The 15,434-nt window shown below is 36.7% G+C and overlaps 1 protein-coding gene across 2 annotated transcripts in view; it reads right to left on the reverse strand.

Annotated features, from left to right (window-relative positions):
- The window catches only part of LOC145265602 (receptor-type guanylate cyclase Gyc76C-like), a 644,892-nt gene that overhangs the window by 420,053 nt on the left and 209,405 nt on the right, over nt 1–15,434 (reverse strand). The window contains exons 1-2 of one of the 2 annotated variants that reach the window (XM_080121614.1): nt 15,241–15,410; nt 282–464 (exon numbers count right to left, since the gene is read on the reverse strand). In XM_080121614.1, coding sequence (XP_079977740.1) covers nt 282–464; nt 15,241–15,300 — 243 coding nt within the window. In that variant the 5' untranslated portion in view covers nt 15,301–15,410. Of the gene's footprint in view, nt 1–281; nt 465–15,240; nt 15,411–15,434 lie in introns of those variants that run through there. The other variant, XM_080121613.1, reaches the window with a different exon arrangement.

The following is a 15,434-nucleotide window of genomic DNA, read 5'->3' on the forward strand; positions in this document are numbered from 1 at the left end:
CTTATCAGATCTATGACCCATGGTTCGAGCAGCTATCCAAAAATCTAATTGCTCTCTTTACCGATTCAGTAAAAAAAAAAAAAAAAAAAAAAAAACTCTAACCCGAGCATTTGCAACGTCTCCCTAGCGACTTCCTGTGCGTGACGTAAAATGTAGGACCACGTTACACTTACTGAAATTCGAGAGGAAAATTTACTTAATTTAACCTTATGCGGAAAGTTCCTATTTGACAGTCAGATTAGATTCGGGATTAGGTTAAGGGTTAGGGTTACTATACTTACGGCGATGATAGTTTCGGCCGTATGCTGGAATTCATTCTCGTTGCTATAGACAAACGTGACCTTTGTCCAGTTATGGGTCATCAGCAGTGAGGCGACGCTTCGAGAAATTTGAGATTCAGTTGGCTTCGTCCGGACGAATGTTGGATATTTTGTTTTATCACTCACCGTGTAGTCTGAGCAGTACTGCAAGAGAAGAAACAAGAAAATAACAGCAAATAGTTTTCTGCTAATATAGGTGTTCGTCGCTTTATTCTAAACCATTCTTACATTTATATAAGGTTCTTTTTTGGAAGCGGTGGACGATTTTATATTTGCAGATTGGATACGGTCCTTGCTAAGGAAGCCAGAGGTAGCTTCTGTCGGCGGGTTCGAATCTATCGACTGGTGTTTATCGTGGCACCCTCAGCTGAAGATTCACGAAAAGATGAAACACTAGTGTCTGTATATATATATATTTAATTATTATAGTAAATAATTATACATATATATATATACACATATATATATACATATATATATACATATATATATATATATATATATATATATATATATATATATATATATATGTATATATATATATATATATATATATATATATATATATATATATATATATATTAGTGGCCTGGCAACACCACAGAAGAGACAACCAAGCAAAAAATATTCCTAAGTGAAATTCATCCCAAATCAGTTAAACTGAAGCAGGCCTGCCATGACATGACAAATTTCGGCATATTTTATTGGTTTTAAATATAGTTTTTGGGTTTGTTTGGGTTTTTTTTTTGCCAATTGTCATAAGATATTAAGCATAAAATAGTATTATAATCTTTAAAAACCTTAACATGTTCATATAGTTTCGTCCCATAGAATCAAAGATATGAGCATTTCAATATTCAATTTGACTACCTATATATATATATATATATATATATATATATATATATATATATATATATATATATAATAGATTCCATTGCCAAACTACGTCGCAGCCCACAAGAGCCATGACAGTCAACGAACCGGAAGTCCAAGACTCGAGTTTCACCCTCATTTAGGCTCATCAGTTAGACACATTCGAACTCAGGATTCGAAACCCGAGCCTCTTGTATGCGAGGCAAGCACTCTACCAACTGAGCAATGTTTGTATAATTATAGCCATCAATGAAATAAATAAATAATAATAAATAAATTTATATATATATATATATGTTTGTATAAATAAATTTATATATCTATATATATATATCTATATATATATATATATATATATATATATATATGAAATTTATTTATACAAACATTGATGGCTGCATATGTGCATGCATGTTTCTGTAATGACCCGTTACTTCAGTTTTCAAGGGTAATTCTTGGCCTGAAGACGTAATCTTCCTAGTAACGGATGATGATAGAAATACACATATGTCGCCATCAATGTTTGTATAAATAAATTTTATATATTTGCTCTGTTTACTCATTGAGCACTTTTTGGTAGACACATGTTGTTTCATTGGATGTACCTCTAGGAAACTAAACTCTACTGCCATAATATATGTGTGTGTGTGTGTGTGTGTGTGTGTGTGAATGCGTGCGTGTGGGTGTGTAAAATTTCAATATTCAATTTGGCTATCAGCATATATATATATATGTGTGTGTATATGTGTGTGTGTGTGTGTGTGCGTGCGTGAATGCGTGCGTGTGGGTGTGTAAAATTTCAATATTCAATTTGGCTATCAGCATATATATATATATGTGTGTGTATATGTGTGTGTGTGTGCGTGTGTGTGTGTGCGTGCGTGAATGCGTGCGTGTGGGTGTGTAAAATTTCAATATTCAATTTGGCTATCAGCATATATATATATGTGTGTGTGTGTGTGTGTGTGTGTGTGTGTGTGTGTGTGTGTGTGTGTGTGTGTGTGTGTGTGTGTGTGTGCGTGCGTGAATGCGTGCGTGTGGGTGTGTAAAATTTCAATATTCAATTTGGCTATCAGCATATATATATGTGTGTGTGTGTGTATGTGTGTGTGTGTGTGTGTGTGTGTGTGTGTGTGTGTGTGTGTGTGTGTGTGTGTGTGTGTAAAAGTGTGTTTGTGACTAACCGATAATCAAAATAACCACTGAACCATATATATATATATATTATTCCTTGATTGGAATTCATTTTTGAGATGAGCATTATATATATTAATCTATTTTTACCTCGAACTATTATTATTCTCATCTTTATTAGTTGTTGTTACCACCTGACGAAGGCCAGAGGAATAGTTGGCCGAAACGTTGTGAATAAACAAAACCAATAAAAGATCAAAAACAACAACTAATAAAGATGAGAATAATAGTCCGAGGTAAAAATAGATTAAACCACTGAACCAATTGCTTCGATATTCTGGTATAGTATTTTCAGCGTGTTTATATATATATATATATATATATATATATATATATATATATATATATATATATATATATATATATATATCTTTTTAATTATAACATTATACTTCATTTTTATTTAATAAATTAGGTGGTTTTCTTTGGAACGATGTTGCCATATTTTATATGGAGAAATATCACCGCCGGTGATTCACCAGTCACGTGACATCGATAAAACATTAAACTTTCACATTTCTTTAGGCATTAGGATGAATATATATACAGACAAATTTTAACAAATAATAAATAACTGCAGAATATCAGTAAACCGTTTTTATTTAGTTTTATAGACATATTTGCCGTTTAGTTGTACAATTATCCTCGAACCGTGTAATAACTAAACGAAACTCTTTCGGTCAACATCAGTATCTCGCTAAATGTAAACAAAATTTGATTACAGTTATTAAATGAACAAAATGGGCGTATTAGAAATGTTTCACAAATTTTAAATGGGTAAAATTTAATCACGTGATTATTGAAAAGGTAATCATGTGATTAAAATTTAATTTAAATTAACCACGTAAGAATAATTAGCAGGAATGGGTTTGTATTACTGTACACATAGATGCAAAAAAGTTGTCAAAAACAAATATATAACAAATAAATGTTATCAAAGGCAAGATAAGTTACTCTTCTACCTAAGTGGATAATTTTTTAGTGTTTTTATTTAATGTAACATGTTTATTCAACTCGAAAAACATACAGTGTTTACCGATTTATTGGAAAATAAAAAATGGCGCTCGTCTCTCTCTTTCTCTCTTTCTCTCTCTCTCTCTCTCCCCTCTCTCTCTCTCTCTCTCTCTCTCTCTCTCTCTCTTTCTCTGACACGGTAAGTTTGGGAAAAGGAGTTAAAAATAAAAAATTAAACAAATACCGTTAGAAACTCGCTCAATATATGTTACCGTGACATAGGCTTACATATATTCGGTGGGTTTTTAACTATTTTTTATATTTTATTTATATTTAATCCCTTTTCCCAAACTTACCTTGTCAAAGATAGAGTCGGGCGCCATTTTGGATTTTCCAATACATCGGTAAACACTGTATGTTTTTCGAGCTGAATGAACATATTACATTAAATAAAAACACTAAAAAATTATCCAGTTAGGTAGAAGAGTAACTTATCTTGCCTTTGATAACATTTATTTGTTATATATTTGTTTTTGACAACTTTTTCGAATCTGTGTGTACAGTAATACAAATCCATTCCTGCTAATTATTCTTTAGAAAATGGATATGAACAGCAAAGTGACCATTGTGGATCATGTTTTTACTATTCAGGAAATTAAAGAATTAAAATGGAATTTGACGTATATTTGCTCAGTGACTAATGAGATTCCTATTTACGTCACCTAAATTATTCAGAGTGATACGAGTTTTGGAATTTATATCGAAGCATAAATATGATTTTTACTTAAAAAATAACATTAAGACACTAAGTTATAACAAGTTTCATCGTGAAACCAGTACAAACCTTTTTATCTACTTACATTGTATTCGAAACTGAGCGACCCCTAAAAATCTTTTAATATTGAATTTTCGATCAATTATGGTAATATTCGGATTAAGCCGAGCGTTGGTCAAATGTTGAAACATTAAATCAACAGTTTTTTTTTGGGGGGGGGGTATATAAAAATGTAATTTTTAAAATTATTTTTTGTGATGATGGGGGTATTTTTTCTGTTTATTTTTTAATATCTGTTGACATGAATGATGTATAAATTTTTTTTTTTGGGGGGGGGGGTTATATAAAAATGTAATTTTTAAAATTATTTTTTATGATGATGGGGGTATTTTTTCTGTTTATTTCTTAATATCTGTTGACATGAATGATGTATAAATTTTTTTTGGGGGGGGGGTTATATAAAAATGTAATTTTTAAAATTATTTTTTATGATGATGGGGGTATTTTTTCTGTTTATTTCTTAATATCTGTTGACATGAATAATGTATAATTTTTTTGGAAAAAAAACTTTTCTGTGCCTTCACCTAACAATTTACGGTTTTCATAAAACGCATACATCTTTTCTTACAAAAACACTTCGTCTTACAACAGAAACGTTTACTGCCAATTTTGGGTCTAAACCCTTGAAATTTTAGATATAGGTTTCTTGGACATGGATCTAACTTAATAACTTGGTTTGAGCCCAAAAAAGAAATGTTAAAGGGTCATAATAGGGGTCAAATTTAAAAAAAATTGACCTTTTTTTTTTTTTCTTTTTTTTTTTTTTTGCTCAGCATACACTTCCAAACACCCGGGCAACGCCGGGCACCCATGCTAGTATCTATATATATAATCAGTTAAATAGGTTTTTGTTATTTTTTATTTATTGTATTTCTATTTATTTCCAGTTTGTTTTTTGTTTTTAAATTTGTCTGCATCTGTTACTTTGTTCGGTTTAATCCATTGATCACAGGTTGAGCCCGAACAAAAATTGGAGAAAACTCCCGAGGATCCGGGTCAAATTCTACAAGAGTACCAATATATATATATATATATATATATATATATATATATATATATATATATATATATATATATATATATATATATATATATATATATAAGGGATGTTCAACGCTCTGATCCCCATCTGGCATCAATTGGGATGGATGGCTCTTGTCTGAGGGAGGCCCCGTGTTTTGACAAGCTTCTGGGTTTGACCTTTACTCCTGATCTGAAATGGAACACGTACATCAAGTCTATTGCCAAGGTCACTGGAAAGATGGTGGGATCCTTCTACCGCTCCAGAAGATATCTCACTACTGATGCAATTCTCTATCTATATAAAAGCCAAGTACGTCCAAGGATGGAATACTGTTGCCATATCTGGGCAGGAGCTGCTAAAAACAGCCTATCCTGCCTTGACAGAGTACAAAATAGACTTCGTGGCTTAGTGGGGGATGCAATTTTCTCTACTCTGCAACCTCTCTCCCACAGAAGAGACGTTGCGAGCGTATCCTTGTTTTATCGTTATTTCCATGGCAGGTGCTCGTCTGAACTCCAATCTCTGGTCCCCCTTCGCCAATCTTTCACGAAAAACACACGCCTAGCTGAATCCACTGTGAAAAATTTCCACCACTCATTATCTGTGCCTAAATCAAAACGTGGATTCCATGAACAAAGCTTCTTTCTTAGAACTGCACGCCTGTGGAACTCTGTTCTGTCTGCTTGCTTCCCACCTGACTACAACTTGGATGTGTTCAAGTCCAACGTTAACAAAGTCCTAATGAACCGCCCCCTTAAGTAAACACTTCATCAAATCTCCACACTAACGTAATGTACTTGCAATAACCCTTATCCCTGAGTGGCTTCCGGGCCTTGATAAGTGGTGACCACTATGTAAAAAAAAAAATGTATGATCGGCCGATAAAACGAATGCTTTTGCATGTCAGTGCAGCTGGGAAAACAAAATCCTGGAAGGGAGTTCCAAAATCTAACAGTTCTGGGGAAGAATCTATTGGAGTAGAAGGCTTTCTTACACCTAGGGATCTCTATTGTGAAGGGGTGAGATTTAGCTGCATGTCGGATTTGTCGGGAGCATTCACGTCGAGGGAGTACAAGTGCTTGTAGTTCGCTAGAGCATTTGCTTGAATATATATATATATATATATATATACATACATATATATATACATATATATATATATATATATATATATAGAGAGAGAGAGAGAGAGAGAAGCATCCCATGTACATTACTGTAAAAGTCAGTCGAGTGTATACTAGAATGTTCAGAAGATGTGCGCGTGTTTTTATTCTATGTCAGAAGAAACGTTCTAATAAATCACTCGTTGCCACACTTGAAGAAAGAAACCCCATTCTCCAGCGGCGTCTGTTGTTCTCTCCAAGAATAACCAATTCCACTGATGGCACCGTTTCAAAATCTGTTGAACAACAGCAGAGCTCAATTAAAAAAAAAAAGGTAATATTAACAAAAAAAAAAAAAAATTTGCAAATCCACCAATGAAATGCTTCCAGGAAAAAAAAAATCGCTGTCTCCAAGAGACCGAATCCTATTACGCAGTTCGTTGCAATCCCCCTACGCGGATTCGCACCTAATAAATTATCAGCCGTCAACATCCTTCCAGAAATTGAAAAACTCGGAACATTGCAATTTCCTTCGGTTTATGTTTAGTAGGGAGATACCAAATGTCTATATAATGATGCGTTGGAATAAATAAATAAAAAAAAAATTCGTACTTGATAACCTTTTGTACTTGCCGGTTCGTTTTTTGAGTGGTAATTAATTAGTATTAGTAATTTAGGAATCCTATATACAATAAGCACCCCCATCGTTGTAACTATACCAGTGTCTGCCGATGCAGGATAGGCTTGCACAAAAACTGAAGACGCTACAATCTGACAACATACCGATCTGAGACACAGAACTGCATTGTTTTCCTAAGATAGAACGTTGCAAACATATGCATCACAACGGGATGATGTCACAAAGGGATTATGTAACAACGGTATGATGTCATAAATTTATGACGTCAGCAATGGATAACATCAGAAAGGGATGGTGTCCTCCACTTTATGATGACAACCTTCTGTCTAATGAAACAATGGCGTTCAGCATCTAGTCTGGTGCACTGCTGTGTCTGCTTTGGCGGAAAAGTCGAAGGTTAAGATGCCTCTGGATGCAGGTCTGGGTGAATGATAAGGAGACCTAGGTATTGCCCAGTTATCAGGGTCTTCCTTTCGGCGTTGCAAACACAGTCCGATTGAAAGGTACGCCAATACGGTCGAAGTCAACGCACATGCAGGAGTTACAGGAAAGATGTTGCACTGCTTCACCATTACCTATAGGACTCCAAATATTTCAATAATTTTTTTTAAATAGAAAAAGTAGGCTTTTAATATCAATGCCAGAGCGAGAAAAACACTGAAATTTATAGGTATACAACTTATTGTTATCATTATGTTATTTGTAGCTCTGGTTCTCTATGCGATACTCTAAGTAGCTCCAGCCCCACCGCAGCCGGAAATCACTTTTGGTTGTGACATAAATCGTTATAGAACGCATCTACAATATGTGTTACCATCAAAGAAGTTAAACGATTGCCCCTCACACATAGTGGCTGGCCTCCAAAAAAAGATGAGCGGGAAAGGGAGTATTGTGTTTTTGCAATATGCTTAGCCAAGTAATATAAAAAAATAAAACATAAAAAAAAACAGGGGAATACGCTTAAATAAAAGCACAGGATGTCTTGGTCGGCTGGAGAGATGCCAAAGCGTATCTCTCCGTCGTTCAGACATGGACGATCTGTCCAAAGATGTGGGGATCTGGCGCGTATAAACCAAGCGAACGGATGCCAGGAAGTGTGAGTTTAGGGCTGATGTGGCTTGAACTCAAATTAAGCGCATTGAAGACAAAATTGGGTGGGCCAGGGAGTCGGGGCGGCGAACCTTTGGCTTTGATCGAGACGGCGTTTAAAAAGACTTGATAAAAACGAAAATAAATATTTTTAAGATCGCTTCGTGCAAATTATCCCGAATTAGGACCAACATGTCAAGGACGATTATTAAAGGCTTCAAATAAAAAAGAAAAATTTATAAAACTGTTACATTGTAGTTCGATTAATGGACTCAGGAATTCTTCAGACATAACAAATACACGGCGGGCGCATAACCAATAGCAAACGTGTTGTTGATACGTCGCAGCATTATATTTTTTTTTTTTTTTTTTTTTTACATTTTCACCCCAAACAAGGCAAATTGCTACTTTGGTGTAAGGGGCTACTATCAGGGGAAACAACTACTGGGGTACTATGTAGGGATTTGGGCAGCAAGGTGTCGGTTCACGTTACACTTGAACTTCTGCACGTCAGTACTGTTGGGGAAGCAGGGACCTGGAATGGAATTCCAGAGTCTTGCGGTTCTGGGGAAGAAACTATTGGAGTAAAAAGATCTTTTACATCTAGGGATCTCTACAGTGTGGGGGGTGGGATCTAGTAGCCTGTCGGGTTTGTCGAGGGTGCTCGCGTCGTGGGGGCACAAGTGATTGCAGTTCGTCAGAGCATTCACCACTAAAATACTTGTAGAAAAGGCAGAGGGATGCAACATTTCGTCGATGGGACAGAGGCTGAAGCTTAGATGCCAGTTCAGGGCCTATCAGGTTTGCGACTCTCTTTTGAACCTTGTCAAGGAGCGAGAGACTAGTAGCAGATGCACCAGCCCAGATGTGGCAGCAATACTCCATACATGGGCGAATGGTGGCCTTATAGAGGTATAGGATACTTTCGGGTGTTAGTAGTTTTCTAGCACGGTAGAGAGAGCCTACCTTTCTTGCAGCGGCCCTGGCAATGCCTTCAATGTAATTGTTCCAACTCATGTTTCATGTGAACGTTAGGCCAAGGAGTTTGAAAGATGGACTCTCAGATAAAGAGTCGTTGGCCATTGCTATGGGTGGTAGAGAGGGTTTCTTGTAATTATTGAATGAAACTAGTTTAGTCTTGGCAGCATTGAACGCGACCAACCACTTTTGTCCCCATTCCACTACAGATTGGAGGTCTTCCTCTAGTGTTTCTGCCATTTCTTTAGAAATGTGTTCATTCGTCTTCCTGTCGTGTCTGCCATAGAGTGTAGTGTCATCAGCATATATACCCATCTCAGAGGCAATGTTGTCGGGGAGGTCATTTATGAATATCAGGAACAATAGAGGTCCAAGGATAGAACCCTGGGGCACTCCCGCATTTATATCATATTGTTTAGATGTGCGACCGTCGAGGACTACCTGGATTTTTCTCTTATCTAAGAAGGATTTAATTATGTTAAGTATTCTACCAGTGATACCGTATGATCTGATTTTACTGAGGAGACCCTCATGCCATACCCTGTCAAAAGCCTTAGATATATCTAGAGCTACCGCTCTGCCTTCCCCCGCTTTGTCCAGTGAATGGTATATGCGTTCAGAGATCACAGTGAGGATGTCTGCTGTGGAACGGGCTTGTCTAAATTCATATTGTTTGTCAGTCAGTAGTTTAGCATCTGTAAGATGATGGACTAGAGCATGGTTAATTATGGTCTCAAATATTTTGGCAAAAAGTGGGAGGAGGCTAATGGGGCGATAATTTGATGGGTCTGTCCTTTCGCCAGAATTCTTGAATACTGGTACAACAGAAGCAGTTTTCCAACAGCCCGGAAAGCAAGCTTCATTAAGACATTTGTTGTAGAGTTTGGAGAGAACTGGAGCTACTTCGGCTGAGCACTTTTTTAATAGCACAGCTGGGATAAGATCGGGTCCACATGCTTTTGAGGTGTCAAGGTTTTTTATGATAGCATGCACCTGAGCAGGGGTGGTTTTCAGATCGTCTAGTGTGGCGTCTGTCCGCATAGGAAAGTCAGGTAGGGGGTGGTTGGAAGGGTCCAGTGTGGAGTTTGAGGCAAACCGACTGGCAAGCATGTTAGCCTTGTCGGTTGCTGAGGAGACAACCTCGTGATTGTTGGTTAGTGGGGGAATTGTTGATTGCCCATTATTTACTACACTGTTGTAGATTTTCCAGAAGCTCGAGTTTGAACATTGCCGGGTGATGCCAAGTAACCCGAACAGTTATTATTATTATTATTATTATTATTATTATTATTATTATTATTATTATTATTATTATAATACCGGCCTTCCTTGAACGGAGGAATTTACACCGATTAGCACTATAAATAGCGCTAGTAATTCCAACACCGGTGAGAGAGATGCGACTGCACTTCAACTGCTAGCCGAGTGCCCAACAGATATACACGCTTCCCTATCTTTGTACATTATTGTTAATACACTTGTTCCTTAACTGAACCTCGACTGCATTGTTCTTATTTTCACTGTTGTTCCACGACACAACAGATTGGCGACAAGGAATCGAAACGACCGTCAATGCAGAGAATCACAAAAAGTTATTGGAATAAAGATTCGTAAAATCTTTACGGCAGAACACTTTCGTCATTTCAACAGATATTTGGATACGCAAGGATTAACGGCGAATTAATTACTACAATAGTAATTTGGCGACGGGAAAAACTGGCTACGAGAATCTACAGCGAAAAACGCGAATGTTGTCAATTATTTAATAATTGAAGACACTTACCAAATGTTTTAGAAAGGGTAAATGGGTTCATTTTTTCTTCACCAGAAGCCATTTTTCCTAAAGTAAGAATTTTCTTCTGCAAATTTAAATTCCAAAACCAACTAGCAAATACCGTGTAAGCTTATCGTTATTTTGATAACATCTGAGATTTGAAAAAAAAAAATAGCTTGACTTTGTCAAGAGAAAAAGAGACAGACCGTGAAAAATAATTATTCGAGTACGTCATTTGTGCTTAGCAAACACGTAAAGAATCAAGTCAGTTTTTGCAAAAGGCAAAGAGGGTAAAAAAAAAGACTAAAAGTTACCCATACGAATTCGTCGGATATTTAAAGCGACAGATTTTATTTTTGCTTCGTAAAAACGCGTGCAAATATAAAAAATGTTACACAAATGTTATTGCTAGTAAGACAAATTAAGTTACAAACAAAAGAATTGGGAAAGAAAACTTGGTTGATTTTTTTTTACTAAGGAATATTTCTTTAATAAAAGCGTAAATTGTAAACTGAATTCGTATGATAGATGCGAAATTCAAAGATTCACTGTTGGAACTGTTCCAATTCCAGGCAGAGCAAGAACTCGCGTTGCAAAAGCAGCAAATTCAGCAACAACTAGAAAGAAAAGAGACATTTAAACAAGCATTTGAAGAAAAAATGCTTAAACAACAGAAACGCTTCGAGGAAATATTGATGACAACACAGGAGGAACAAAGAAAAATTCTGGAAGCGACACAGTTAATTAAAGCGGACGATAATCATAATGCATTTTCTCAAACAGCTGTGTTGGCCGCTATTGAAAATTTCAATTATAATCCAGAAGGCGATGTCACTTTCGTCCAGTACTATAGACGATATGAGGATATTTTTATATCGGATTGTAGTACCTAGTCAGACTCGAAAAAAGTTAGGTTTTTGCTAAGGAAGTTGGGAACAGCCGAGCATACAAAGTTTGTGAATTTTATTCTCCCAAAAAAGACCAGTGAGTTGAGCTTCCAATAAACAGTTACACTTCTTACAGAACTGTTTTCTGCAAAAACGTCTCTTTTCCATAGGCGATATAAATGTATGAATGTTACTAGAAGAGATGAAGACGACTACACTACTTATGCAAGTACAGTGAACAAGCATTGCGACGTTTTTAAACGGGAGAAATTATCAGCAGATAATTTTAAATGTTTAAGATTTGTGCAAGGGCAGGTCTTAAATAAAAACACTGAAATCAAGCTTCGTGTTTTAAATAAACTCGAAAACGAACTGAATTTAAAACTACAAAACTTAGCGGAAGACTGTGAACGGTTTATTGCGTTGAAACAAGACAGTCATGATATAGAAGAAAGCAGAGTGTCGCATACTAAAAAGATCCATCAAAAGAAAAATTCGACTTCAAAAAATAACCAGAGAAAGAAACAGGGAAAAGATCCACCTGGACCATGTTGGAGGTTTAGAAATAAACATTGATACAATGAGTCTCCCTACAAATTCAAACAATATGACAACTGCCACCAGAAAGGACATAACGCATCGCGTTGTAGAAAAAAATCTGGTAAAAAGACATGCAATAAACTTACTAAAATTGAACCTGAGGAACAAAATATTCGGAAATATGTACAGATCAAAATGTTTAAAAAGAAAGTAAGGCTACAGCTTCATATGTTGTATAGATGAGGGTTATATTTTGATAATGAGAGAGACATTTATACAGTTCTGTGAAGGTTTCTTCTCAACACATGTTTTAGAGAGGAGGGTTATCAGTTCTTATGACACAAGAGGAAACAGTCGTTACTTATGATAGAGAGGGAGACACATTTCTTAAGATGGAGAGACACATTAGTTAAGGATGGGGTTTATACCCAAATTTCATTAAGATGAGGGAGACAATATTCATATAAAGCTTATTACACATTACCTTTGTTTGGTAGAAAGATGACACAAGACGCAGTTAAAAAATATGACGAGATGTTCGTTTATTACATTCGACCGGTCGCAATGATTTCACATCCAAGAATTCAAAGTCAATTACATGATTAAAACTTTATAACCCTTCGCTTCCAAAAGGGGGGGGGGCTCTTCTGACCAATGTCAGCTCTGTCTCTCGTCCGTCTCTCGACTCTGTCGACTCTCTCTGTCTGTCTCAAACTAGCAAACTATATTGAGAATTCATTTCTCCATGACGTCATACGCATGTGTGACGATGGTGCCGACACGAGTAATGTTGTGACCAATTAAGATATTTCTATAGGGTGAGTGGTAATATCAAGATACCAGGTTGGGGCCTTAAGCGTTGTATGAATTGGGAGTTCCCTGATTTAAGTTGTCTCAACACCCCGGCAGGGGATGGAATTACCACATGATACCTCGCCGCTAGTTAAGGATCCGTTAGGCTCCGTGGGGAGAGGGCGGAATTGTTTGGTTAGTTAAGATGTGGGTTTGCCTCCTTTCCATGACTCTAGTCGTATCGTCGTGCCCTCCCCCCGGATCTGGTAAAGTCCGAGTGGATCTGTATGTTAAATGGTATATTGTAAAATTAGTGTGCTGACCACTAGATATGCTAAAGAGGGTTTTTTTCTTGTTTTGTTCACCAGGATTAATAGTGTGATTGAATGTCGATAATTACAGAGGGGGGAAGGCATGGGATGTTGAAGTTTTGTGGTGCCGCCTGCGGGAAGAAGAGCGTGTCTGTAAAGCCAGGGACGATGATTCGTATGTGTTGAGGATTTTATCTACCGCGAGTAGTGTCGACGAGAACGGAAGGGCGCTCCTGAAGTTGAAATGTGGTTTTATTAAAAGGCCATGAGGCCATAGGTGATTGAATCGTAGTTTCGACATGGTGCAAAGATTAGCGCCACATGGCATTAATTGCGGATTTTGTTTTACATTGAATTATAGTATAACACCTTTCTTTGCCATCGAGGTGGATATATTTGGTTCCTCCTGAATTAAACAGGAAGAAGTAGAAAATGTATGTCTTCGCCATACATTTTGATAAAAAAGAGGGAAAGGGATGTTATGTAATCGCTGGGCAACGCTGGGTAGAAGGCATTATTGATCTATTTATCTATCTATCGGTCTATCTAATTATCTATGTCTATCAGAGTAAATAATAGAGATTGAATCGTAGGAAACAATAAGTTGAGCGAGCGTGCAGGAGCAGAAAAAGTCAAACTGATATGTATCAAACTTGGTTGATCGATCAGTTTGCACTGGAAGTATATGAATGGGGACCGGGCGTCACGTGTCACATACTCCGATCCAAGCATGGTTGGAGCTAAATTGGTAAACAAGCCTCCCCATAAGGGGGTGACGGTGTCTAAACGAATGCAGAGAAACGCCAGAAGTCCGAGATCGTCTGTTTCACGAGCCGTTAAGACATTTAGGACATAGGAACAATAGTCCGTAAAATAAGCAGCTAGAAACGCACACTTAGATAATACACACGTTTTTAACAGCATATAAAGTAGCTGAGTAGCGGCTGGGTTCCCATCAATTTTTGAAAATAACAAGCAGGGTCCTGAATAAAAGCGTGTGCTCTATTCCAACCATTATCAATGGTAATCACGTCAGCATCGGACAATTCTAGGGCAATTTCCCTTGACATATCAAAGGCCTTTGATAGGATATGGCATAAAGGTCTACTCCATAAAATCTCCACCTATGGTATAGCTGGAAATATCTTTTGAATTATTAAATCATTTCTGTCTGATAGGTTTATAAGAGTAGTGATTGATAGGCAGAAATTAGAAGCTTACAGTATTAATGCTGGAGTCCCTCATGGATCTATTCTGGGCTCAACTCTTTTCCTGGTCTACACTAATGATCTCCCAAATCACATCCTAAAATCATTCGTAGACATTTATGTTGATGGAACTACCATCTATGGCAACACGTCAAAGGCCGTAAAAGACCAAGTTCTCTCTGCTTCTCTTTCCTCTGATCTTGATCACGTGGTGTAATGGGAAAAGAGGTGGCTGATTAATTTTAATGCATCTAAAACCAAACTTCTATCTTTACATCATCAACGCTCTGATCCCCATCTGGCATAAATTGAAATTCCATTTTCCTGCTTTCCAACTGACTACAATATAGTCATCTTCAAGTCCAACGTAAACAAGTTCTTGATGAGCCATCCCCTCAAGTAATCCAATTTACCAAATTTACACTACTAACGATTGCTATATTTTCCTATTGACTACTGTACATTCATTAACCCTTATCCTCGAGTGGCCTCCGGGCCTTGATAAGTGGTGACTCATTTGTAAAAAAAGAAGACACACACAGAGATAAAATTCTTTAGAGAACGGTAAAAGCAGACTACATAATGCTAAATAAATCTTACAGTTTCTACGTTTCAGACAACCACGAGATAATAAGAAAAGAAAAATGCGTTAGTTTTTTTTTCTTTAAACAAACAAACAAAAAAAACGATCTTCCCGCCTTTTTGTTATGCTTACCATGCAGAAAGTTGAGATGATCTTCTTTCCATGGCAAAACAAAATAAAGTATCCGTCCATTTTTTTACCTGCTTTCGCATTTCTTTTTTTTTTTTTTTTTTTTTTTCAATTTGTTCTATTAAAAATATAGAAGCTATTAGATTTCGAATTAATTAACCTCATTCCCTTCCGGTTTCTTGCGCGTTCTTGCGTGT

Source organism: Euprymna scolopes, chromosome 40 (assembly GCF_053919585.1).
Source record: "Euprymna scolopes isolate OS-2025 chromosome 40, ASM5391958v1, whole genome shotgun sequence".
NCBI classification, from domain to species: Eukaryota; Metazoa; Mollusca; class Cephalopoda; order Sepiida; family Sepiolidae; genus Euprymna; species Euprymna scolopes.